Source organism: Chinchilla lanigera, unplaced genomic scaffold (assembly GCF_000276665.1).
Source record: "Chinchilla lanigera isolate Chin_1 unplaced genomic scaffold, ChiLan1.0 scaffold00014, whole genome shotgun sequence".
NCBI classification, from domain to species: domain Eukaryota; kingdom Metazoa; phylum Chordata; class Mammalia; order Rodentia; family Chinchillidae; genus Chinchilla; species Chinchilla lanigera.
Genome location: NW_004955415.1, coordinates 4,586,003 through 4,613,449, shown reverse-complemented (window position 1 = coordinate 4,613,449; position 27,447 = coordinate 4,586,003). Strand labels below are relative to the sequence as shown.

The 27,447-nt window shown below is 42.0% G+C and overlaps 1 protein-coding gene and 1 pseudogene across 2 annotated transcripts in view; both read right to left on the bottom strand.

The window, feature by feature from the left end:
• Positions 1-27,447, bottom strand: part of Pde6a (phosphodiesterase 6A, cGMP-specific, rod, alpha) — an 80,435-nt gene that overhangs the window by 23,621 nt on the left and 29,367 nt on the right. For both annotated transcript variants that reach the window (XM_005380592.2, XM_005380591.2), the window contains exons 6-13: positions 19,791-19,855; positions 12,473-12,539; positions 8,487-8,534; positions 5,362-5,511; positions 4,585-4,728; positions 2,432-2,497; positions 2,106-2,252; positions 1,150-1,257 (exon numbers count right to left, since the gene is read on the bottom strand). In XM_005380592.2, coding sequence (XP_005380649.1) covers positions 1,150-1,257; positions 2,106-2,252; positions 2,432-2,497; positions 4,585-4,728; positions 5,362-5,511; positions 8,487-8,534; positions 12,473-12,539; positions 19,791-19,855 — 795 coding nt within the window. The remainder of the gene's footprint in view (positions 1-1,149; positions 1,258-2,105; positions 2,253-2,431; positions 2,498-4,584; positions 4,729-5,361; positions 5,512-8,486; positions 8,535-12,472; positions 12,540-19,790; positions 19,856-27,447) is intronic.
• LOC102019498 lies at positions 25,436-26,727 on the bottom strand (annotated as a pseudogene).

Genomic DNA, 27,447 nt, shown 5'->3' with positions numbered 1-27,447 from the left:
ATATAAGGAAGTTGAACACCCACAAAACCAGCAGGTACTTTATAGGAAAGGAAAACAAAAGCGTTCTTTCAGTCCACAGGGCAGGAGATCCTAGAATAAATCACTCACAGATACCAAGGGATCACCTACTATGTAGTCATAAAATCATAACAGGGATGAACCTTGAACCCAGATTAAGTAAAGTAAGCCAGGAACAAAAATCCAAATACTATATGATTCCACTTACATGAGCTATCTAAGAGTAGCCAAGAAGTCGGCTGATGGTGGCGCATGGCTGGTGGTGGCGCACGGCTGGTGGTGGTACGTGCCTGTAATCCCAGCACTCAAGAGGCTGAGGCAGGAAGATCACTGCAAGTTCGAGACCAGCCTGGGCTACAAAGTAAGCTTAAAGCTAGCCTGAACTGCGTAGCAAGACCCTGTCTCAAAAAGGCAAAAAAAAAAAAAAAAAAAGAGTAGCCAAATTCATAGAAATAGGACATAAAATAGTGGCTACCAGGAACTGTAAGCTAGGAAGAATTGGAGTTACTATTTAATGGGAGCAGTTTTTGTTTGAAATGATAAAAAAAAATTCTAGAGATAGTGGTGAAAGTTGCAAATATTGTGACTGTACTTAAAGCCATTAAATTGTACATAGAAAAATAATTAAAATGATAAATTCTATGTTTTATATGTAACATGTAAATATATCATGCTGTATATATAATATATAAACATATAAGTGTTTTATATGTGTGTACATATAATGAAATAATGACTGATATATTTATGTATACATAAATAGAAGAAAATGATAACACTTTCAAATGAAAAACATATTACAGAATAATATTATTCCATTGCCTATAGACAGAATAAATGGTATGTATGTTTCTGTGTGTGTATACAAAAAGAAAATTTGGAACGACTTGTGCCATGGTTATCTTGAATAATCATAACCAGTTTGGGGTTGCAGTAATCTGCAGCTTCCTTTTGCTTTTTATGTGATATGCTTCTCTTTTCTTAGAATTCCCTCATGTGGGTATTGCTTTCGAAGTTCTTAAAAGGCAATAAATAAAGAACAGCAATGCTGCTTCTGCCTTGTGGAGTCTGCATGAGACTGCCCATGTGGCCCAAGCTCCCCAACCCCGCCAGCCAGGTCTGCTCACATACCACCAGCAAGGAGAACATGGTCTGGCCCACGTTGAAGCCATGCCGCCAGTTGTGGTAGGTGATCCTGCGGTAGCCTTTGCTCAGGGAGTACATGAACCGCACCAGGGCCTGCAAACATGGGCAAGTCAGTGAGGCGATGAGGTGGGAACTAGCAATGGATGCGGAAACGTTACAAAGGCATTTTGCAAACTGTTCGGTGCTGTGAAGACAATGTGAGGGAATAAGATAAGCCTGAGTCATTGCGCTTATGCCATTGATTGAGCTTCACCGGTGATTCCCAAATTGTGCCCGGAGCAACTGACTTGGGTGAAGCTCACAGGTGCTTTACATGGGCAGAAAACACAAGGGTTCCTAATCCTGCGGTTCTCAGACCTGAGTGCACCAGAATCACCAGGAGGGCTTGTTAAAATACTTTGATTCATTACAGCCAGGGGGTGGATGTGTGTGTGTGTGTGTGTGTGTGTGTGTGTGTGTGTGTGTTTATAACTTTCATAAGTTCTCAGGTGGTTAAAGTCAGGGAAATTCCACGCACTACATACCCCCCTATTCCTGTTTCCCACGCCCTTAGACTCACAATACAAATTCAACAGGAATGTGTTTTCTGAGGAAAAGAGCCCTATTTGAATGGAGCATATTTCCCACCTGAGTTCACCATCTATTTATTCACAGCCTCAGCATCTGTGCCTCAGAACCCACTGGAAGAAGCAAAAGCACCTGAAACTCTGCAGCTGTGAGAGACAGGGTGTCTCCTTTCTGACTGAGGACTCAGCTGTGGAACTTGGCAGTGCTTTACATCCCAAATGCTTATTGTGCACTCTTTTTATGGAAGTGTACATACGGAGTAGAAGGAGAGTAGGAGAGAGAGGGAGAGGGAGGGAGGGAGGGAGGGAGGAAGGAAGGAAGAAAGGAAGAAAGACAGACAAAAAGGAAGATCAAAGACATCTGCTTGACCTCACCTCTTGTGGAATGTGAAATTTATCCACCACTTTGAGTTCATAATACATCTGTATCCCACATTTCACCAGCTCCAGCTCCGTGAGGGGCAAGTCACTGAAGTGGAACTTATTAATTTCATATTTGTCTGCATCTGGCAGCTCCCCTTGCTGTATAAGGAATCGAGTCAATGATTAGGGACTTCAAGTGTTTCTGGTCCTCCCCCTACTACCACCAGTTCTGCCCCCGAGCCGGGTCTGCTGGGCAGATCTGAGCAGTGGGGGCGCATGCTTTAAAGAGACACCCACGCACCCCACGCAGCTGACCCGTCAGAGCCGGTGCCGCTCACCAGGATCTCTGCCAGTTCCTCTTCCTCGCATTCCCATGGCTCCTTCCCATACACCTCTCTGGTTTTCTGCCACGGCAGAAATTGGGAGAAAAAGAAACAGGTTATCACGTTGTGAGCCCAAAGCTGCCTGCGCTTTCCCATTTCCGTTTCCACTTTTCTTCTTCCTCCAGAGTCCTTAGAACAGAACACCCACTGAGAGAGGCTGACATTCAACATTCATGAATCAGCAGATTCAGAGTGGTGGGCCTCAGAGCCATGGAGACCTGCATTCAAATGCCAACTCTGCCACTTCCTAGCAGTGTCACTGAGTGCCTCCGAACTTCAGTTTTCCCATTTGTAAAATGGGACTAATCAAAGTCCTCAGCTACTGAGTAAAAATTTGATTGTGCGATCATTTTTAAACAGAGTATGTACAGCTAAGTCAAATAAGGCATGTAAAGTACTTGGCACGTTACTTGTGAGCACTAAAATAATGCTGACTTTTTACTGTTACTGTTGAGTGGGAGTGAAGAGGCTTCAGCCATGGTCCAGTTCTTTCCCTCATTTCCTGTGTTGCTAGAGTCAAGTTCCCTCTCTTTCTAGACCTATTTTCCAATGGGCAGGAGGAGAGAGACCATAGATCCTGTTACTTTGTTTCTGATTTCATGACCCAAAGCAAACTGTTAACTTTCAACTGGTTTATTATGCTTATGTCTCCCAGGGTCCACATATTCCTAACTTGGCTGAAATTCTGGACTGAGTCAAGCAAACTGAGGCATTTCATCTAAAGTAGATGTTTTCACCTCTGAATTTCCAAGTTATTGGGATGATTTGATCAATTTATTGGAGTTTCTTCCCAGGGTAGGGATAGCTTCTGAAGCCCGAGATGGTGGCACACACCTGTGATCTCAGTACTCTGGGAGGCTGAGGAAGGAAGATCTCAAGTTCAAGGGCTGGGGATATAGCTTAGTAGCACAAGCAACTGCCTGGCAAGTGCAAGATACTGAATTTGATTCCTCATACAAAAAAAAAGTCAAGTTTAAGCGCAGCCTAGGCAACTTAATGATTTAGCAAGACCCTGTCTTCAAAAATCAAACAAACAAATAAAAAGACCTTTTAAAAGGGACTGGGATATAACTCACTGTGAAGGCTCTGAGTTCAATTCCCAGTACTGGAAAAACAAAAGGAATTGGCTCTGAGAATACTGGCTTCTATGGTTCAACTTGTGAGGCCTATAAGCCAATGTCTTGGGATTTCAGCTAGGCATCCTATCCAATGCCACTTAGCTAACTCAGCTGACTTCTAAGATCTTGGTTCCCTTAAGACCAAGACCCTGAGAATAATGAATCACTGATTCTCACATATTCTTCAAAGTATCAAAGCCAATCCCACCCCAGGAAGGATGTTCCACAGTAGGAGGAAGGATGTTCCACTCTAGCATCCCTGGGCAGCCTGCTTCCATGTGGATAACGTCACACCTCTTGAAAAGTCCACTCGGAAGAATGGTAGTCATAACTATAGTCAATCAAGACCTATTCTGAAGCTAGGTGATTTGGAAAGAAGTTCTTTCCCCCTTTGTCCTTCATCTATATTGAGGACAGAAATTTTTACTTTGTTCAACCTCCTGAACTATTGCTTATAGGCACCAGACAGTATCATAAATGTGAATTTGCCTTATAAACTCTAAACTATGTCAGGGTTCCCTGCTCCTTCTGTACTGCTTCTTTGTTCATCAAACTTTTCTGTGACTTGCTTGGGTCTTCAAAGTGAGCTGAACCCATAAGAGGGAGGCTCTGAGAAATAGGCCATGGCCATTTATTTGCTTGATAAAGCTTCCTCTCAGAGTAAGGGCTACACTTGGTTGACTTTGTCTCCACTACCAAGTTAGTCCTGGTCATAGAGGAAAGTGACGTTTCTAGGACCGAGGTGACCTGCAAGGGTTACCTGTCCTGAGTCCAAATCAAGCAGTTGGTATGCGCTGTGCTCTAGCACTTATCCATCCATCCATCCATCCATCCATCCATCCATCCATCTCTAAAGGCCACCATAGCTCTGTGCTAAGTAGAAGGATATGACCAAGAAAACCCATATCCAACTGTGCCCTCCTGGACTTCAGGTCTTGCCTGATCTCCAGGCACAATCTCTGTGACAGTGGAAACAAGAATGCTACGCACCAGGATTTTCTGAATTTCTTCATTATCACACTTCACGTGATATTTCACAATGTCCTGGAAAATATCTTTCCTATTTTCAAGTCTGTTCATGGATTCATAGGTGTCAGGATTTAAGACAGACCATCCCAGGAATTGAGTCAAAGACTGGAAAGAAAGGAAGAATCAGGTTTGATGCTGACTCCAGGCAAGGCTGTCTAAGCTATGTGCTGCCCATCACTCAGAGGTGTTGTGAGGACGAGATAAAATAATGTAGGTGGGAGTGGTCTCTAAATTAAGAACTAACACACACTGAGCCTTCTTCTTACACATAAGAACTTTTTTTTTTTGTTTGAGACAGGGCTAGCTATGTACTTCAGGCTGCCCTCGAACTCACAGTGAACCACCTGCCTCAGCCTCCTGTGCTTGTATGGAAAGCATACGCCACCACACCCAGCCAACTTTTAAAGACATTCTTTGCCTGTAGGGGCAGGGACTAGGTAGGAACTCTGTAATTGGCTCTCAGTTTTGCTGTAAATCTAAAACTTCTTCTAAAAATGAAGTTTGTTCATTATATTTTTTAAAGGGGGATTGTGGATTTCTCTGACAACATGTGGCAGTGGGGAAGGAGGGCAAAGAAATGGCGAAGGCTGTGTCAGGATTGCACCAACAAGGTGGTGCCCGTCCCCCCACGTGGCTGGGCAGCTACACACCAGGGTCCCACTGCACAGCTAGGGAAGCTAAACAGGGCAACAAGTGGACTCTGAGTCCTCACAGCAAGGGACCTCCCACACAGCAAACCTCCATGAGGGTCTCATCCATTTCATCAAAGGGTTTCCCATCCTTGCGATTGTAAAACGTGGCCACCCCAACGATTTCTTCCTTCTTGTTTACAATGGGCATTGACAGGACATTTTTGATCATCCATCCAGACTCATCCAGTGGCTCTTTCTATAAGAGAAGCAACAGACTTTAGGTTTCCTCTGGCTCCAGGCTGCACAGACTGCTGTGACATGATTTTTATTCACTGGCTGCGAGGGAGGAAGAAGATGGAGTCAGTTGCATTTTGCATGGTTTTAGTCATGCACAAAGACCATGAGCAAACAGTTCTGTAAGCCAGGTAATGATACTGTGTCCATCCCTAAGACGTCAGGCTAGTGTGTGACAGCAGTATGCTACGTCCTGGGAGCTATAATGATGAGTAGACACACCCCAGGGAGGTAGTGGTTCTCTTTCATGTATTGGAGATAACCACAGCTAAATTGCTGGCTCCAAAAGGCAATGCTGGTGGTTCTCATAACTTTGAATTAATCACTTAGATAGATCCTGCACTTTTTACCTTTGACCTGCCTTTGTGTTACTTTTGGCATACTATTTATCTCCTTGGCCTATGGCCCTCAAGGCTCTCTCCTTTCATTGTGAAGGTCATGATAAAGAGAAACTGAAAGAGGATACCACTAGTGACTTTTAAAGAGGGAAATTAATTGATTCAATAAAGAAATGAGGCTCTCAGTCAATTATAAGATGCTTTGTGGGTCATTTCCCATCTGTCTGAGCCCCGCTTTTATCATAAAATTGACACAACTCTTCCACTGATTCGTCAACATTTATAGTGCATAGGAAAACTAAGCTACCATCTGAGAAAACCAAGACAAACAAGGCACAGATTGTCCTCAGAGTGTTTATAATCCATAAAGTGAACCAACAATTACACTGCAGATGTCTGAGTTCTCTTTTTGGTACTTTTGGAGCTGGAAGGGAGAAGGAAGTCAAGGAAGGCTTTTGGAAGTAAGTGTCCTTCTGTTCTGAAATTTCCAGATTCTTAGAGTGGTAAGATGGTAGTTATTATAGCACTTTAATATGCTGTCATAGCACCTGGTGGGAGTGTCCTGATGCATACTGTACAGCCCAAAGAGTACAGGATGATGAACCTAAGGCCTGTCATCCCCCAAGCTCTCCACTGAACCGTCAGGTAGTCCTCTCCTTCTGAAGGTCAGAATACAGAGAAAGTGAAATCAAATACCAGTTGTAGTGGTTGATTGATTATGTCAACTTGAGAAGTTTAGAAGCTTAACTAAACTTGACTCAGCAATTGGCTCAGCAATTCTACTCCCTTGGGGGTAGAGGAGCCACCCTAGGGTACAGAGGAGCCACCGTAGGGTGGATCATCACCTAGATGATATAAAAGGGAAATGAGGAAGGCCAGATGAACTTCCATTCCATTTGGAGGAGCTCCAGTCTTCACCTTCGGCTTGGACTTCGTCTCCTGGCTTCTAGTGCAGACTCTTTGGCTTCTGCCTTGGATTCTTCAGCCTTCTGCTGCAGACTCATCGGCCTCCTGGTACAGACTTGCACGGAGCTCTGCAGTGAACTCCAGACCCTGGATTGATTCCTTCGGTCTTCAGTGTGCAGACACCCTCTGAATGCTTCCTCATACAACTCTGGCTGACCATCGTAAGCCAATCTTATAATTTCTTATACATTTGTACATCTTGTGTTATATCTGTTTCTCCAGTAAAACCCTGACTGATACACCAGTCAAGATTATTAAGGAAGGAAATTCATTGATCCAATTTATCCTTTCAAAAAAACCACTCTGGCTCCTTTGTGGAGGAGGAGTTGGAGGAGAGGATTAGAATCTAAAGATTACATTTGCTTTACTAACACTGTTAAAGTACAATCAGATGGCTTGGGTAAAGACTGAGTGCTGGTTATGACCAGGTTAGCAGCTCTTGAAGCTTGCCACATTGATGTGATCAAAAATCACAAAACAGGCAGTGCCATCATAATTTTGGAAGTATATCATTTTAAACCCTTTGATAATGTTCTTTAAGGTAAAAAAAAATTAGCAATTCACTGGTTCTCCTAATGAGTCATTTTTATTTCCTTATCTTTTCAGATTGCTAATGATTTGCTAAACATTAGCATGCTAAACTCAACACATATTGCTAGGGTATCTAGAGCTAAAAAAGATTAAACACTCAACTTTCCATCAAAGAAAGCCAGTATTTTACCGAGAAAAATTAGTGTAAAGAGAAGGAAGGGTAACAGAAGATGTTAAGGGAGTAGTAAGGAGAACACCCTTTGGCATGCCCCGCTGGCAGGCCCTGCATCACCTGTGCTGTTGTCTGTCTCTCTACAGCCTCCTGCCACTCTCCTTAGGTCTCAAGACTGGCTGACCTACGCTAGTACTTTCTGGTTAGGCATCTCTTCTCCCCTCCCTTCCACCAGACATAATTTCCTTGATTCCCCCAAACCAGAATAGCTCCCCCTGAAAAAGTTCCTCTCCCTCCTCTCCCTTCTGCAGACCACCAGTTTGTGTGTCTCTCCTGAGCCCTGGAAAGACAAGTCAATGCTTATCTTGTCTGCTATGATAGTTGCTGTAATACCATACCAAAGCCTGGCCCAGAGAGTGTCCTCCATAAACATTTGTTATTAAAAAAAGAAGAAGAGATAAAATCTAATGAAATATTAAACTATATTCCATGAACATTATCAGGAAAGTCACAATGTAACTTGTGGAGTGATAGCATTTGAGGTTGCTAATGAAAGGCAGAGAGATTTAGACAGAAGATGATGGTTGTGGAGGGAAGAACATAAGCAAAGGTCTTGAGACCAGAAAGCAAAGGGTATGAGTGTTAAAACTGAAGGGGACCATCGGGGCTGGAGCTCAGGGGTGCAGTGCCTCCCTGGCAAGCGCGAGGTCCTGAGTTCGATTCCCAGGACCAAAACAACCTGAATGAGACCTTGGAAACTGCCCAGTTAACTCTATCCCACCTCCACTGGCACATGGCTTTTCTCCACTAATGTTTTCATTTTATTCAGATTGCTTCCCAAGAAAGTGAGTGGATTCTAATGTGTTCTAATGCTTTTTCTAAAGAAAAAAAAAATCATATAACTAAGAGAACAAATAAAAAATGACTCACCTGAAATGCAAAAAAGTCCTCCGCAGCTGCATTCATGATATTGCAAATCTGAAAGCCATGAAGGGGAACAATGGAGGTGTGGTTAGACCTGAGAGTGTCCCCAGGGAAACGACAAAAACCATTTTCAGAAACGCATGTCCTTGCCCAAGGCACTCATACTCTTTTCATAGGTAGACAAACTCCAGGTCATTTGAGGTTATCCACTGAGGTTATCCACTGAGTTTACTAGGTAAAGAAATCATCCTACAAATACTACTTCTGATTCTTTGCTCCACTCTGAAGGCATTTCTAAGCCTTGAAAAAGTTAAGAGTGCAGGTTCATTATTAATAGCTGCATAGTATCCGATTTTGTTGTTTCTTTTTTGTTGAGTATTTGTGTTGTATTCAAGGTTTTTTGTTTTTGTTTTATTTTGTTGTTTGTAGGGGCTGGGGATTTAACTCCGTGGCACAGTGCCTGCCTGGTAAGCACCAGGTCATGAGTTTGATTCCTGGTACCGGAAACCCCTTCCCCCAAAAAATAACAAAGTTATTTTGTTGTTTGTTTGTTTGCTTGCTTGTTTTGGTGCTGGGGATGGAACTCAGGGATGCTAGGCAAGTGTTCTACTACTGAGCTACACCCCTGATTTTTATTTTTTTATTATTTTTTTATTTTTTTTGTGAGACAGGGTCTCAGTATGCAGTTCAGGCTGGCCTTGAGCTCACTTTGTAGCCCCAGGCTGACCTTGAACTTGCAATGATCCTTCTACCTCAACCTCCGGAATGCTGGGATTACAGGCTTGCCCCACCATGCCCAGCCCCCTGAATTATTTTTTAAACTGCTACAAATAATGCTACTTTAAACATCTTTGACTCAGTTACGCTGTGTGTGTGTGTGTGTGTGTGTGTGTGTGTGTAGGAAAGTTTTTTTCCTTGGAGTATAAACCCCAAAGTAGAATAAGAAATGAAAGTTGTTGTAACTCTGGCTGTACGTTGCCAGATTTTTCTCCTGAAAATTGGACCAGTTTACTGTTCTATGCAAGGGATCAGATGACGCTTATCGGATCCCTCCAGAGCTTTGCCAGTGGAGACAGCACGTGCAGCTGTGTGTGTACTGCACGTAGGCATTTGTTTGAGAGGGGACTGGGAACTAAGTCCAGCCTCTGTGCTGCTTGCTGAGCCATACCTCTGACCTCACTCCAGTTATTGCTGAGAAGGAAGCCTTCATTTAACTCTCAAAAAGCCACCACACGGGCTTGCAGCAACCCTGGTTTCCAACATGAGAATGAACCGCCAGGTCTCAGAAGGGGCGCTGTCCCTGCCCTTGTCTGGGAATGGCCCCCAGATGCCAAGCCTTTCGGCCTCTGTATGGACCAAGTCCACCAGTTGTCTTCATTCCCTCCTGACTGCTGATCTCTCAGCTTTGTGCATTCTTAAGTCTCTCCCATCCTTGAAAATGAAATCCCTCCTTCCTGTGACACGGTCACCGTAGCAACCGTCCAGGCAGGCAGTCTTCTTCTACATTCTTTTCCTCGCCATCACCTATCCATTCCTTAATGGACCTCCACTTTGCCACCAAATCTGCTTTCATCAGGACCACCAATGACCTGTTAATTGCCAAACCCCAGGGGTCATGCCAGTTCACTGTGCTGCACTTGGTCTCTCTTTGTCGAAACTTTCTATGTCCTTGGTTTCCTCCAAACACCTCTGAACCTCTCTGTTTTCCTGTCACATACTCCTATCTACCTACCTGCTAGGACAAAGTGACATCTTCTTTTTTTTTTTTCTTTTTGAGACAGGGTCTTGCTATGCAGTTCAGGCTGGCCTTGAATTCACTTTGTAGCCCAGGCTGGCCTCGAACTCGCAACAATCCTCCTGCCTCAGCCTTCGGAGTGCTGGGATTACAGGCGTGCGCCACCACGCCCGGCAAAAGTAACATCTTCCAGTGTTTCACCCTTGGCCTTCTGCCCTTCACATTGTTCCTGGGTGACTTCATCAGCCCTCATGGTTTCCAAGACCATCAGTCTGGTCCACATAGCTTCTTAATCTCATCTCTAACCCTCCTCCTTCCCCATGGCATCAGAATTGTTTCTTCGTCTACCTGCTGGATATTTGCTCCTGAAAAATGTCTCTATCTCACCTCGTCTAAAATTGACCTCATGCTCTTATATCAAAAACTGAGGGCAGCATGACCCAGCCAGGCTAAAAGCTTGAAATTAACTTTGACTCTTCTGCTTTCCCCATCTACTTAATTTTTAAAATTAATTTTATTGCCCCTGTCTACTTATGATCAATCACAAAGTCCTGCCAGTTTTACCCTCTCAATATTAGATTTGATTCCTTATCATTTTTCCATTGTCTCTATTGGAGTTGTATTAAAGAGTGCTTTTACTTAATGCTGTGTCATGAGCCCTCAGTGGCCTTTGGCAGTAGTGACAGTATTCTTTCCTGCACCTGCCTTTGTTGAGATTTCCCTCATTTCCTGTTTCAACTACACACTGGCCACTCTGCCTCTGGTCCTAGTTTTTCAAGTCCATTTTCCGTGGAGCTGCCAGCAGTATCCTCTAAAATGAAAATTGATTATGCCAACCTTCTGCTTAAAAGTCCATCATCTAGGGTGGGGGCAATAGCTCAGAGGCACAAGTGCCTGCCTGGCAAGTGCAAGGTCCTGAGTTCAATTTCCGGTACAAAAAAAAAGAAAAGTCCATCATCTGTAGATTAAAGTCCCACCACCTTGCCATGGAATCCAAAGCCTATTGTGATCTGACCCCTTCCTTCCTCACGAGTCGTCTCTTTTGTTGTCTTCCTGTCTTCAGCGTAACACTTCAACAAGACTAAACTGCACAGAGTGTGCTGTTCCAAACCTTCATCCATATCATTTGCCTATTGTTATAGTTTGGATGTGGAATTTCCCCAAACTCCCATGTTTTGAAAAAGGTGGTCACCAGTTTGGCATTACAGGAAGGTGGTAAAACTTTAGGAGGTGGGGCCTACAGGGAAGTCTCCTGGTTGTTGAGGATGTGATCTTGAAGGGGACACTGGAATCTACCCCTTCTTTTCTTCTCTCCTTTTCACTTCCTAGCCATCATGACGTGAGCAGTTTTGTCCTACCATGTACTCCCATTGTGACATGCTGACTTCCCACAGGCCCCAAAGCAATGAGACTGACTACCATGGACTGAAACCTCCAAAACGGTGAGTCTAAACAAATCTTTCCTGTTATATGCTGATTATCTCAGGTATTTGTTTCAGTAATGGGAAGGTGACTAACACCCATGTTGTTCCTGCTACAAGGCTATGAAGGAATGAATATATATATATATATATATGAATATATATTATTATTATTATTATTATTATGAGCTTCAGAGCAAAAACTCCCTGATTGATCTACCTTTGTATTCTCAGAGCCTATCACAGTGCCTGACACACAGAAAATACTCAATAAATAAACACCTTGTTACATAGACAGCAATACGTAGTGTGTGCCTGGAAAGGAATACAGGAGTATCAGGTCAAAATATGGGGGTGATGCACAGTCAATACATATGGCCCTCTTATCAGGCACAGGGAACGCTGTCTTTCCATCCTTGACTCTGAGTGGGTAGTGCATAGTGGGAAATAAAGTACTAGAGCTCTCTGTACGTGGTGTGGTTGCAAATGCAGCAGGAATGGGAGGTTGAGAATGGCAATTACATTTGGTATGAGAGGTTGAGACTTAGTCTCTGGGAAGCTGGTAAACTAGCCAGTCACTGTCCTTGACACATATGAGCTTCTTTAGTTGTCAGTGAGACCATGAACCTTTCAATCTAAGGATTATTTCTCTGTATTTTGTATGTGCCCAAATGTCAATTCTCTGTTCATTTCTTTGCATCAATTGCCCATTGAAAAACAAGAGAAATAGTCTTTAGAGATCCACTCTTCACCTCATTGTTTTCTACCTTCTTGATCTGAAATCCTCTCGCTCTTTTACCTGATTCAAGCTTTCCCTTCCAAGTTGTGTTACTTACCAGGCCATTTTGGGCAACGTATGTAGGGAGACCGCTTACTAAAGCCCAGTGGTCAGGAGGTGGATTCCTGTAAAGGCCAAAAATAAATGGTGACTTTCAGAGCAGGAACTGTTAGACTAAAAATTTAAATGCGGGTCTTTGCCCCTTCCCTGCTTTCTGCTGGCCCCAGAACTGGCTTACGTTCACTCTACCTGACAATCCCAAATGCTGGCCAGCCACCTTAATGATCATTTCGAGATGAAGGAAAGAGTGATGAACGTAACAGTGTACTGACTGTCCGTGAAGTTCTCTCCAAGAAAAGAGACAATATGCATTTCACGGCTCGCTAGCTGCTGAGCAAAAACAGGTATCAACACTTCCCTCAAAAAGTCAGTAGCTTTAGATGATAGAGTGGAAAAACTCATCTGTTGTGAGCTCCTACATGTCTAAGCTGTAAACTAAGTGTTTTACATATTTATTTCTAGAGATAATATCACAATTTTTGGTATTATAGTCATGTGCTGTATAATGATCTTTTGGTTGCCAGCAGACCACACTTGTGATGATGGCCCCATTAGATTATACCACCTAGTGAGGTCACCGCCTATCTTAGTTTGTGTAAGTACACTTTGTGGTGTTTGTAAGTGACAAGAGCACCTAATAGTGCATTCCTTGGAATGTGTCCCTGTCCTTAAATCACATATGGTTTTATTACTTTTTGCTTATTTATTGCGAGGAAAAACATACACTGAAAATACATTAGAAACTTCATCAGTCATTGGAAATGAACGCCTCTGAAACCACATGCATGCCAAGAAGAGTGCTGTCAGCACCTTGGAAGCCCCTGACCTGGTCCTCCCAATCACAACCTTCTCCCTAACCCCCAGAGTAACTATTATTCTACCATGATAATTACATTCTTGTTTATCTGTAGAGTTTTACCACCCAAGTAGGTTTTTCTGTACCCTCTAATTTGATTTTGCTTGTTTTTCAGCTTCATTTAGATAGAATCATAGAATGTATATTATTTTGTCGGTTTACTTTTCATGTCACTACAATTCATTCATTTTACTGACTTCTAGTTTCCCCCCTGTTACAGTAACACAATTTATCCATTCAATGTTGACAGACATCTCCCCCCATCATTCCCCCCACACCACCCTCATCCATTTGGGGCTAAGATAATGGTTCTGCTATGAACACTTTCATATTTATGTGCTCTCAATTCTCTATAGTATATCCTAGGAGTAGAAATAATAAATCATAAGATATGCATATATTAAACTTTACTAGATAAGGTCAAATGGCTTTCTAAAGTGATTATATCAATTTGCACTCCCATTAGTGGTGTGTGAGAGTTTCCTTTGCTCCATATCTGTCAGGGCTTAAATTATAGCCCTTCTGTGGGGTCTAATGATACCTGAATGTGATTTTCTTTTGCATTTTTCTACAAATTTAATGAAATGGAGCACTTTCTAGAAATGTATCTGTCATTTAGATTGCTTTTCCATGAACTTCTTACTTATGTCTTTTACTTATTTCTCTATAACATTTGTTGATTTGTTAGAGCTCTTTATAGATTCTTGATTTGAGTCTTTTGTCAATTACCTGAGTTGTGAATATCTTATTTCATTCCTGAACTTAATTTTTACACTTTATAGTAAGAAGTCTCCCAGATGCCCTTTGGAATTCTTCCTTGTATGTAGCCTTTGTACATAGTCTCTTCCAAAAATGAATTAAAACTGGTCTATGTGACCAATAGAATATAGTAGAGGAGAATATTATTCTTAAGAATATATCATGAAATTCATTGCAGCCTTCATCTGCCTGCTCTGTAGAATTTAATTACCATGTCCTTGGATAACTCAAATAGCTCTTCGTAGAGGCCCACGTGAAGAACTGAGGTCTCTTGCCTTTTCTGTGCTGGGAACCAAACCCAGGGCCTTGTGCACGTTGAGCATGTGCTCTGCCACATATACCTCAGTCCTTATTACCTTTATAAAGCCTCTATCATTGCAGCTATGCACCCCTTTTTGATCCTAATTTGATCCTGATTTTCTCTCTATTTTGCTTGCTCAACCTTATCAGAGATTTATTGATCTTATTGGTCTGTTCCTCAAAGAAACAACTTTTAGCATGTGTTTATCATTTATTGGTTTTGATTTCACTAAGTTAGGAGCTTGTCTTTTTTTTTATTTCCCTTCTAGGCTTTGGGTTTATTTTTTCTTGTTTGTTCTGATGTTTTGAGGTTACATGGTAGATAGATTCTGTCTGTCCCTCCAGATCTACCCCCCATCCCAGTCTTCCCAGGAGGCCAGCTATGTAGACTATCAACAGGCTTTCTAGCCTTCTGGTTTCTGGTTGAATCTGGCCACTGGGGGACTTAACCAAAGACTCCGAGAGGCAGGAGGTAGAACAGTGAAGTAAGGTTATTTACGTTCCTCTGCCTACCCCCCACCCCGCCTCCTGCCCTTCCTTGTAAGGTTGCTTGGAGCTGGCTAGAGCCCTTTTCTGAAGGTCATTGCTCCTCTTGAGGTGGTCTGTCCTGCAGGACTCCCCTTCCAGGTTCTGAAGCCAGAAGTGGCAACAGCTGTACCATTACCCACACATTGACTTATGGTTCCATTCTCCACCCACAACCTTGTGATTCATCCCTTTGTTATTAGACCCTCCTTGAATTATCATAATTTGAATGTGCCACCTGCTTTCTGTTGGAATCCTGCCTAATACAGGTGGGCACCTAGCTCATTACTTTCTCAGCTTTCATCCTTTCTTGTAATAAATGTATTTAAGGCAGTAAATCTCACTTCAAGCACAATTTCACCATATCATCTAGGTTTTTAAATATTTTTCATTTTTTAAAATATTTTTAAAATATTTTTATATTTTTGTAGTATTTTTTCAGCTCAGAATATTTTTGAATTTCTGGGTTTTTTTTAATCCATTAGTTGGAAGTGTATTTTTCCCCCAGAAAAATATTTCCTAGTTTCCAAGTATAAGAGAATTTTCTGATTAGTTTTTTGTCTTATGCATTTTTATTGTGAGCAAAAACATTCTATGTATGAATTCAGTCTTCTGAAGTTTGTTATGGTTTGCCTGATGGCCTAGCATACGTCCGGTTATTGGAAAGGTTGCATGTGTGCTTGAAAAACTCAGCATTCCCTGCTTTGGGAGGCGATGAACACTTATACTTTTTAGCTTGTTTTTCTTTTTTTTTTTTTTTAGTGTGCAAGGGATAATTTCTCTTTTTTTCAATATTAACAGCATGTTCTATTTACTTTTTTAAAAATGAACAAAACAATTAAAGTGAGGAGAAACCCTACATATCATCTCTGATCATATTCCACCAAACCAGAGAACCAGCTTCACAAATTAAATGCTTATCATGTCTGCTCATGTTTTTCAACTTTTACTACATATGTATATATCTATTAAAATTACACAATCTTGTTTCACAGGCTTATAAATTTTATATAAAGTGACATCGTTTTTTATATAGCTTTTCACAAGTTTTTTTTTTGCCAGCATTCTGCAGTTTATCTGTGACTTTAACTGCTTTTGTAGTATTTATTGCATGGCTTTTTTAGTTTTTCTGTTTCCCTGTTGATGGGCATTTAGATATTTTCCTACTTTTATTATGACAAGCACCGCTGCAGTGGATATCCACGCACACGTTTCTGTGTGTGAAATGCGTCAGCTTCTCTAGCGTAGGTACCTAGAAGTAGATTTGTTAGTTAGGAGAAACGTGCTTATTCTACTTTACTAGATGTTCCCAATGAGCATTTTTCTGTATATACTCATTAGGTTGCGTTTTTAAATTGTGTGGTTGATGTATTCTACACTGTATTTGTTTTATTTTTCTCATTCTATCAATTAGTGGACATGGATTTGTCTATGGAGTATCTCCTTACATTTTTTTTACTCTTTTTTTTTTTTTTTCAGTACCGGGAATCGAACTCAGGACCTTGCGCTTGCCAGGCAGGCACTTGTGCTGCTGAGCTATATCCCATGCCCTCTCCTTACATTTTGATTAGTTTTTTTTCCTTAGGTTTTAAAGTATGTGCAAATTTAGAATCGTAATATCCTGTAACATCAAAGCAGATTGACCCTTTTATCATTAAGAAGTGACTATCTTTAGCTCTACTAAGGTTCTTTAGTGTAACACCTATTTTATCTGATATTAATGTAGTTACACCAGATGTAGCTCAGTGGTAGAGGATAAGCTTAACATGCATGAAGCTCTGGGTTTCATCCCCAGCACCAAAACCAAAAAAAAGTGTAATACAACTGCACCCATTTTCTTTTAATTGCATTCATATAGTATACCTTCTCTGTATTCTTATCTTTCCGCTAAGTTTAAATTTCCTATATACAAGATATATGATTTTTCATCATCTCAAGGAAGTGATCATTTTTTATGAACCATTTTATGTGACTGACAAAGATAAAATGCTGCCAATTAATCTGTAGCACAATGCTTCTTTTTTTGGTTTTCTGAGACAGGGCCTTTCTATGTAGTTCAGACTGGCCTTAAGCTCACTATGCATGTATCACAGGTTGACCTCGAACTTGCAGCAATCCTCCTGCCTCAGTCTTCTGAGAGCTGGGATTATAGGCGTGCTCCACGGTGCCCAGCATGCAACGCTTTTTATCACTTGTAATTTTTTTTTTTCTTTTTGAGACAGGGTTAGCTATGCAGTTCAGGCTGGCCTTAAACTCACTTTGTAGCCCAGGCTGGCCTTAAACTCACAGCACTCCTCCTGCCTTGGCCTCCCAAATGCTGAGATTACTTGTGTATGCTACCATGCCTTGCTTATTCATCTGAGTAAGTTTTACTTTATTCATATGAACAGTGTTCTTCAGCATTTCAATCTAGATTTTGATTATATATCAAACTTTTTCCTGTCTCTGTGCCATTTAAGACATATTTTTATTTCAATGCCACATCATAGCATAACCTCCTACATTACTGTATATGGCAATTAGATTCAAGATGGACAGCAGCCAGAAATGGTTGCTCAACACTAACTCAAGTGAAATCATAACAGTGTACATGGTTATGACCAAACTCACACTCAGGCAGCCAGTGACAACTACATTATGTCTGCCATGTGGCAGATAGCAATTGTATAGTATCATTTATTCTGTTTCATTTATTCTACTTCTGTCAAAAAGTAGAAAACTGTGTGTCTTAGAGTCAGTGACATATGATAGGCTTCTTTCTTGTCCAGCCTGTCAGTCTTTTTTATCTAACTGGAACATCTAGTTGACTCATATTTAAGTTGACTTTATATTTATTGATATATTTGGATTTAAATATCATCTTCACATGCACTTTCTGTTTTTCCCACCTGCTCTATGTTCTTTCTAAATTTTTATTGAGCTTCTTTAATTTATTTGAGCTTCCTTAATTTATTTACTAGCCAGGCATAGTGGTGCACACCTGCAACTCAGGAGGCTGAGGCAGGAGGATCGTCATGAGTTGAAGGCCAGCCTGAACTGCATAGCAAGACCCTGTCTCAAAAAAATAAATAAAATAAAATAAAAATAATTTATTTACTCTTTAATTTTTCCCTTCTGTTAAGTTTGAGTGGCATGTACTGTGACAGCCATCAGGGATATATACAAATAAGGATGACTGTCCTTCCTTCTGGGGACGCAGCTGGGTTGTGTTCCTTATACACTCAAAGTAAAGTATACGGCCACGTGACTCGCTTTGGCCGTTGAAATGTCAGTGAAAGTGATGTGTGTTGCCTCCAGATGGACATCTTATGAGCCACTGTGTTTTTCCATGTCCTCTTTTCCTTCCGGTAATGTTAGTCCACTCTGCAGTGTTCAAAATGGTGGCCGCCTTATCAGTCTTGGTTCTGGCCTGACCACAGTCCATACACAGTAGCCCCAACCACACAGAGCAACTGGAAAGGCCACACAATGCGATGGTACAATAAAACTTTGCTATTCATACCACTGTGCTCTCAAGGTCTTGTTACACAACATAGCCTGGTCCAGTGATGGCGAACCTGTTAGAGTTTTCAGTGATAACAAACAGCCCGCTGCGGCACGCCATAGTTTCACCACCATCTGCCTATCCTGCCTGATTCAAAAGTCTGTATTAGAAATGGAGTACTGCCATAAAAAAAACCTTAAAACAGTTGTCGGATAAGGCCTGGGTGAAGGGCAGCAAGGTGGGTGTGAACCAGTTAACAGGACGTAATGCTTGACAGGCAGTGATAAATCATTGGGGAAAACTGACCTATGATCATTGAAAGACATAATGAGCTTAATAACCTTGCAGCTCTAGAAAGGAGGTTGGAAAACAATGGTTGAAGAGTATGCATTTTACAAGGTAAAAAAGAAAAGAGATGAGCTTGGAAAAGAATCAATCTTACGCAAGTGAGAATGGGAAAGACTAGAGAAATCCAGTAACAGAAGAACTTGATGCAACATCTCATCCTCAACCAGCAAAAGATAAACCTGAGAACTTGTTTATGTGAGTGGCAGAGGGGTATTAGAATCTAGTACAGTGATCAGAGTTGAGTCAGCGTCTCCCACCACACCCACCGTTTGAGGATTAGGGCACCGTATTTACTTACAGTAAATCCCTACAGGCGGATGAGAGAGCTCTGTGGAAAGAGACTAAAGGTGTGACTTCCCACAGAGCCTGATTGCAGCCTTAAGGAGTCTGCAATTAAACTGAGAAAGAGAACCATGTCTCAAGACCTGCATGTGGGTGTGGCTCTTGGTACAAGCCGAGAATTCAAACAGACAGAAAAGGCAACATGGCTTTCTGTAAATGCTCTGCCTTACCAGAGTTCAAACCTATACTAAAAAGGTTTGTAACTGTTCAACTCTTGAAATGGTATTTCAGTACCAGCTACATGTAGATGGGTTCAAAACATCCTCTCCCCTTTCCTCATTTTTCTTGGTCACATTTGCTGAGCACATTAGAAAATAAGCTTTCCGTGGGGGCTGAGTCCCTTTCTTTGCCAATTTCCTGCTTTTACTTTGCTGCTTTCCAGGATCCCAGAAGCAGTGCCACAGAAAACTATGAAGTCCTGGGTTTGATCCCCCTATCTCATTCTGTAAATACAAAACTGAGGCCCAGGCAGACGCCTGAGGGCTGGAACTCAGGACCTGATTCCTAATCCAGCATGCTGTGGCTTTGATCAAGTCTCTTCTGGGGCCTCGTTTCCACCCTGGAGGAGTCTCTCATTCCACACTGCCTCCTACTGCTCTCCATCTCTACTAGGGCCTGGCCAGGATGGGTTCCGTTATCATTCATCTTGGAACGACCTCAGTACTGTGCCTGTAATTTTGCATGTTTTGAGATGAAACTTACGGGATTACTTTGATGTCTTCTTTGCCGTGCAGGATGTAGTCAATGACTTTGTAAAAGTTAATTTCCTGGCAGAAGATATAGAAAAATTATACAGGGTGAGAGACTTCAATGTGGTCACAAAACATATCTTTAAGAGAAAAAGAAAAAAGGAAAAGAGCACATGAAATGTATTACATGCTGTTGACATGGGAGTATTACATTTCCAGATCTTTCTCTTTACTGTCGTCTGCCCCATTTTCAGCACCAAGCACCAAGGTTGCCCATAACTCTCTCCCTAGGGCATGCTCCGCTGCCTCCTGGTCCTCACTGTCTTCAGCTGACCCTCACGGTTCAGTGTTCTCCTCTGTGGGACCAACTGACAGTGGCCAGGCAGGGGGCTGGGATGTGGGGTTAAGGAAAGAGATGGAAAGTTTTCCAAGGGGATTTGAAAGTACAGTGCAAGGAGAAAGAGATAAAGACTTCTACTAGAGGCTGGACATAGTGGAAAACATCTGTAATCCCAGCACCTTGGGAGACTGAGGCAGGAAGATCTCAAGTTCAAGTTCACTCTAGGCAACTCAGTGATTTAATGAGACCCTGTCTCGACATGCAAAAAAAAAGAAAAAGAAAAAGAAAAGCTGAGGAAGTAGCTGAGTGTGAAGGCTCTAGGCTCAATCCCTAGCGCTGGGCCTGGAAAGAGAACGGGAGAGGGAAAGTGACATGAAGAGGGAGAAGTAGAGGGAGGGAGAGACAGAGAGAGAGAGAATGAGAGAGAGAATGAGGGAGAGGGAGGTAGAGGGGGAGAGGGAGAGGGAGGGGGAAAGGGAGAGAGAGAGGGACAGAACTGTTGTTGACAGTTCACAAAGGAAGAGAGGTAGAAAGGTTCTCATGCATTTAGAATCATAGTCAGCCCAGCCGGCCGCCATAGCACACTTTCCCCTCCCTTCCCACCTATCAGCCAGTGTCTCTCTGTATTGTGTCGCTGCTTCTAGACGTTCCCAATTGTGCCTCACGCCTCCAAGCTAACTTCTCATCTCCTGCTCTCTCCTAGCACTATTAAACTCCCATTCTCTTAAAGTAAGTCTATTCAATTACAGTACTCTCTGGCATGTGCTTGGATATTGGTGGGTGGCTCTGTTCCCCTGGGTCTCTAGGGAAAATTCCATTACCTTATCAAGCCCTCCACATGCCCAAGTATAATGGGCAGATTAGCAACTATTTTATAAATGAGAAAACGGAGATGTAGAGGGAGGAAATGAGTCACCGGGAGGGAGACAATGAGATAGTGAGCCAAGACCAGAACATAGGCCCTTGACTCCTACCTCAATGCTCTTTCTGCCACGTCCCTTAATAAGGTGATGAGTTGAAAATAGCATAATACTATTTATATCACTATCACCTGCCACAGGTGACTCGTGATGGGTGCCAGTCTACAAACTAGTTGTTATCATTTCCATACTGGGGCAAAAACACAAACTGAGGGTCACCACTTAGAAACTTTTGTAACAATTTGAGTTATATTAGTTCTGTTGAATCTAACTTAGAGAAAGGGAACTTACATTTTGTTTGTGTTTATAAAGTTTTATTTTCCAATAATATGTTTTTATCTATTTCAAAAATTATCAGTCAAAATGGATTAGAAATTTAAACAAACCAACTATTCTTTTACTAAGGTATTCTGAGAAGTATTGCCCTACATACATGCAGATACCTGGGCCTACCCCAAGTGGCCTGACTCAGTCTCCACAGAGAGGAATTCCTGATCTACTCAAGGGTATCTGAATGCCCGTTTGGTTGAGAGATCAGTGACTGATATTTGTCAGCCTCCTGAGGGAGAGGCCTTGCTCCCCAAAGACCAGTACTGGTGAGGGTGCAAGACTGAACACTTCCAGGAGGAAAACTCCAGCCAAACAAAAGCAGAAGCTAGGAAATGCTCCAATGGTGTAGGCTGCCCCAGGGTAGTGAGCTCCCTAGAACAGGAGGCATCCAATCTTAGTTCCACTACTGCAGTATGGTGGAGCTAAGCCTCAACCTAGAGTGGAAAGACTCATGCTGTAGTCTTGGTTTTGCAAGGTGTGCTCTCTGGGCCACAGTTCCCCAGATGTAAATTAGATCAGTGGCATGTGTTTATTTTCCTACTGCTGCTGCTAAGCAGCAGGACCTCCTTCTCCTTCCTCAAACAAAGCATTCAACCTAATCCTATAAAGCTGCTCTTACAAAAGCCAAGTTAGACGCACAGAGACTGTTCAGCTCACTTTGTCTTCTCCCACTTCTCTTAACTTCCTCTTTCCTCACTAACCCCCAGTTAAGGCAGCCACTGCCATCTCTAGGGCTCTAAGGACATTTGGGAGAGAATGAAAACTGGGCTAGACAATTTCAAAAGTCCCTTCCATCTATGACTCTAAGACTGTAATTGGATAGTTGCTAATATCTCTCAAAGATTAAAATGCACATATTCTTTAATCCAGTAATTACACATATGATAACGGATCCTATAGATATACTCCCAAATATGAATACAAGTATTGTTTGCTCCACCGAAGAGCTCAGCCATACTGCTTTAAAAAGCCTGGAGACAGCTCCATATCTACAATTAGGAAAACGGTTAAACAAATTGCATCCAGATGCTCCTCAACTTACAATAGTATTATCTTACAAAAAACCCTCTATAAGTTGAAAATATTATAAGTCAAAAATGTATTTCATACACTCAGCCTACTGAGCATCCTTGCTTAGCAACATGTGGCGCTGTAGGGTGCCAGTTGTTTACCCTCGTGATTGAGAGGCTGATTGAGAACTTGAGTTCAGTCTTGTTGCCCAGCATAGTAAGAGAGACTATAGTAGTACATATTGCTAGTCTGGGAAAGGATCCAAATTCAATGTACAGTTTCTACTGAATGCATATTGCTTTCCACTATCACAAAGTCAAAATATTGTGAGTCAAAGTGTCTTAAGTCCGAGATGGTCTGTGTCTTTATATAGGGAGGCTTTGTATTTTTCCACTATGTCTGTGGTAACAGTGAAAGATGCCAAGACACACAGTTAAGTGGGAAAAGCAAGGCACAAAATAGATTCACCACATTTGATGAAGGGAGAGATGGTGGAATATGTATATTTCTGACTACCTGGATAACCACTGACATTCCTGGAAAATGCACTGAAAACAATAGCTGCCTTGGGAGGGATGACCAGGAAGAAAAGGGACTTTGTACGATGTCAACTTTTCATTGTGCTCACGTGTTTTTCAATAAATTAGAAATTTTTTCTTAAAAACTTTTTCGTGTGTGCAGTGTTGGAAATCAGAGCCAGGGCCTCACACTTGCTAAGTGAGTGCTCCAACACTGAAACACCCTCAGACCCAAACATTTTAAAATAGTGAAGCTCTGTCTGGTACATGGCTCGAGAAAGCAAAGGCGGTATTATTACCTACTGGGTCTTGAGTGAAGCTGTTTTCACCTGGGAGGGGAGGACACAGAATCCTAGGACCTTCTTAACCACCTCGTCTGCTTAGGGCCCTCTGTGCTTGGCCTAGCTGCTCTCTGTATGCCCCAAACTGAGGCTCCTGCACCTGGCAGGCTGCCCGAGCCAGGAATTGCTATGAGACTCTTAAGAAAAGTTAGAAATGGACATTTTTTAAAAAATCCCACAGGAAAACCAATTTGCTTTCAGAAAAGCCAACAAAAAAATCAGTGTGATTTAGGTAAATAGAGCTTTTTCTACACAATGTAGCTTAGTCAAGTGGCCTTGAAGGCCATATTCATGTACAAGTTCACCAGTTTCTGGAAAATCAGAACTGAGCCATCAAGAGCACCTTTGTTACCTTCCACTGAGCAGCCAACACTGTAATACACAAGTCTTTGAAAAAGCCACAAAACAGCTGTAGCCAAATCATGGTGCATGGAAATACAGTAGTATTTAAACGTGCTATTTTTGTTTTTTTTTCCATGAAGCCTAACTGGTCTGTACAACTTTTTAATAATTGACACACACAAATATCATTTAAATTTTTTTTGTTGCTTTAGGTTGTCTGAGGTGGGGTTTTGCTGTGTTGCCTAGGCTGGTCTTGAACTTCAGAGCTCAAGTAATCCTCTCACCGCAGCCTCCTGAGGAGCTGAGGCTACAGGCATGCGCAATCATGCCCCGCACCATTTTACTTTTCAAAGGAGATGAAGTGAAATGTAGATACTATCAGGGAACTTTAAACTTTAGATCTAAAATTTGGGGAGATTAATTGGTCAGAAGCAAACACAAGCTACATTTCTAATGACAGTGTGGCAGATAAAGTATGAGTCACGTTAGAAGGCAAGAGGCAGCATGAAAAGCTGTGAGAGTTAGCAGAGATAGAGGAATCTGGGATTGAATTTATCCCAATGATTTGACTTCTCCCAATAGCAATTTCCTTAACGGATTAATGGGGAAAGTAAGGATACCTCTTCACAAACTTCTTGAGAATAGTAAAGGATGTGTGGAACCTACGCAAAGTATCCACCAAATAGTGAGGAGAAGCCAGCTAGCTATGAATACATAATGCCAGTATGGGACCGGCCTTAGTTCCCAGAGCCCTACTAGGTGAGCCTGAGAACCCTGCTTAATGGAGGAGGAAGGCAAGGCTTCTAGAGATGTGTCAGGGTCACACCACTAGCTGGCAGAGCTGGGATCAAAATTCAGGCTTCTTCCCACAATGCCCATGCTCTTTACAGAAGATCCACTTCTGACCAATTGAGTGTTTATCTTTATTTAGTTTCCTTTTTAATTAGTATATGTCTGTAATGCATAATAACTACATTCGTCTTGGTGACCCATCCTGTTAGTCTGCATCTGGATTCCCATTCAGGCCTGAAAGTGCTTTCCTTGTGGTTGTGTCTTAGACCCAGGAATGACCTTGGAGGTGAGTTTATGAAAAAAACCTATTAGATAAGAAAATCAAGGATCCACAAAGTTATTTGGCCAAGCTTACCCTATGGGTGAGCAACCAACTAGCACCAAAGTTCTTTGTCTTTAAGGCCATGGTCTTTTCCATTACAACTTTATACCTGACACTGTTGTAGAGACTAAGGGCTTGCTACCTGAAACATAGAAGGATTTAGGGGGAAACAAAGGTATTTTTTTAATGCTCCCACTTTTACTAATTTTTGAAGACACTTGTAGTTAAAGTATTTTTGTTTCTGTGTATGAAAGTTTTAAAATTCTTTCATAAAAAAAATACAAAGTGACCAATTTTTATCACTGAGTAAAAGTTAAAAATGAGATTCCTTTTAAGATTAGTCCTAAGTGACATTTAGGAACTTCATTGTAGACTGCTACACTGACACTATTACAAACCAAAGTGGAGGACTGGGTTTGGTTTTGGTGTGGTTTGGTTTGGTTTGGTTTCAGTAACCAATGCCCATCAATTAAATTCTGGAAATGTTCCAATGGTAAGGAAGGGGTCTGTTTGGAAACTGCCACAGGTATGTTCCTTGGGTTGGAAGGCAGAGAGTGAAACATGTTTTGCTGTACCTACGTAGACTTCCTAGTACTCAACGTAAAATAAAGTTTTTCATCATCTCTTCTTTGGAAATCTATTTGTTTTTTTGTTTTGTTTTTTGTACTGGGAATTGAACTCATGACCTCAGGCTTACCAGGCAAGCCTTTATGCCACTGAGCTATATCCCAGCCCTGGAAATCTATCTATTACCACGAAGGTCTGCCAAATCTTTTACAAACTGGGATCCTTCTTTTGACTTATCTGTGACAATTTTCCATGCAGATTTGTCAGCAAGTCATTCCAGGAGGGTTATGTTTTCAATCAGCTCATGTTCCTGTCCTGTGTCTTTGCAGAATGAGATTTATCCTTCTTTTGTTTTGGAGTTAGTTGGAAAATCTTCTTCTCTTCTCTGACTTGGCAGTAAAGAACATGCCTCAGCTAATCAGATTTTCCTTTTTTTCCCTATTTTCTGAGACAAGGTCTCACTATGCAGTTCAAGTTGGCCTTGAGCTCACTTTGTAGCCCAGGCTGGCCTCGAACTCACAACAATCCTCCTGCTTCAGCCTCCCAAGTGCTGGGATTACAGGCATGTACCACCACACCTGGCTAATCAGATTTTCATAGACTATTTGAATCTCTTTATCTACCATTTCCAAAGCCTTTAGTGTATCTTCAACTCTAAAATCAAGTTATGTCATGTACAGGTAGAAATTCCCTATGATGAAGACGATTATTGTGTATACCTAGATGTACTAATAAACTTAATTAATAATTCAATACTGGCTGATTTCATCATAGTATCACCTATTAATTTCTTCTCCAAGGTGAATTTTAAACTAGAGAGGATTTCAATACCTAATTCAATGGCTTGGTTGAATCCATTTTCACCACCACAGGATATATCAGTTAATTTTAAAACTTCATAACCTTTGACCAAACATAACAGATTGACTTAGTTCTGTTTTAAAGTCCACTGATGCAGGTAAACTAGGACCAGCGATATTCCCTTTGTCCCCAGAAATAAACAGCTGCGCAGCAGTCTCTGCTCTTCTCTGGACATAGTTATATGTCTTTTCCATTCCATTCTAAGTGGGCAACATTCTGGCATGTTTCTCTGGGAGCTCCAATGTGGATTTGTTACAGGACCTCTTTTATATTTCCCTGAGGCATGCCGAAAAGCACACTCTAGTCGTCTTAGAGTTTAGCCATCATCTTAACATAGTGCTATGAAAGCGGCTAGATGGAACTTCTTACACAAATGCAGTGATGCACTAATTGGCTTGCAAGGGTAGAAGTCAGTGCTGACTCCTTTTCTTTCTTCTTGTTGCAGTTTCCACACAATACACAACCAGTCCATTTGGAGGTGCTTTTCAATAACATCTGAGCCTTTGTACAGATGTAACTAGCATCCAAGTCTGAAAAGTGGCTGCCAGCTCATCTGCTAACATTTTTGCCCCTCAGAAACTGTGGGCTTGCGCAGGAGCGGGTCATGATATCATGCTGCGGGCCACCTCTAGGTGCTTAAGGAGCTTCTTGACCTTCCAGATTTCTATATTCATGTCAGCAGAACCGAAGTCTCTGGCTGTCTTCTCCACTTCTCCTCCCTCCAATCCCAGCAGCTCCAGTTTAGGACACTTTTCCTCCCTCTATGGGGCACAGTTCACTCATCGGGGGCCTCAACATGAAAGCCATGGGACGGCCTGCCAGTCACCTCAATAATGCCAGAACCTCTTGAATGGGTCAGATGTTGAACAGATCTTCCGGGCCTGGTGCTCAGTGAAAACATGTAATGCTCAGCTCACTCTTGAAGACTGGGGCACAGGAGAGTGACAAGCCAGAGGGATTGGAGCCTGTCATTTCTCTGGCTGCTGTAGAGCTGGAGACAACCTCAGAAGTCTGACTTAATTTAAGTGCTCAGCTCAAAACTCCAGGCTGTGCACCACTATGTCTGGCTCAGTTCCACCACTTCTAACTTTCCAGAGAAGAGGTTCAGTTTATACATAAACTGGAGAAAAAAACCCAGTGGGAATGTGTAAACAACCCTCACATATTAACACAAGACAGCTAGGCCTTGAAAAGCTGCCCTTTAAAAAAAGCTGTTAGGCCGGGAGTGTAGCTTAGTGCTACAGCATGTACATACCAGCACACAAGACCTTGGGTTTCATTCCAGCACACACACACACAAAAAGGACCATGTCTCCAGATAATGTT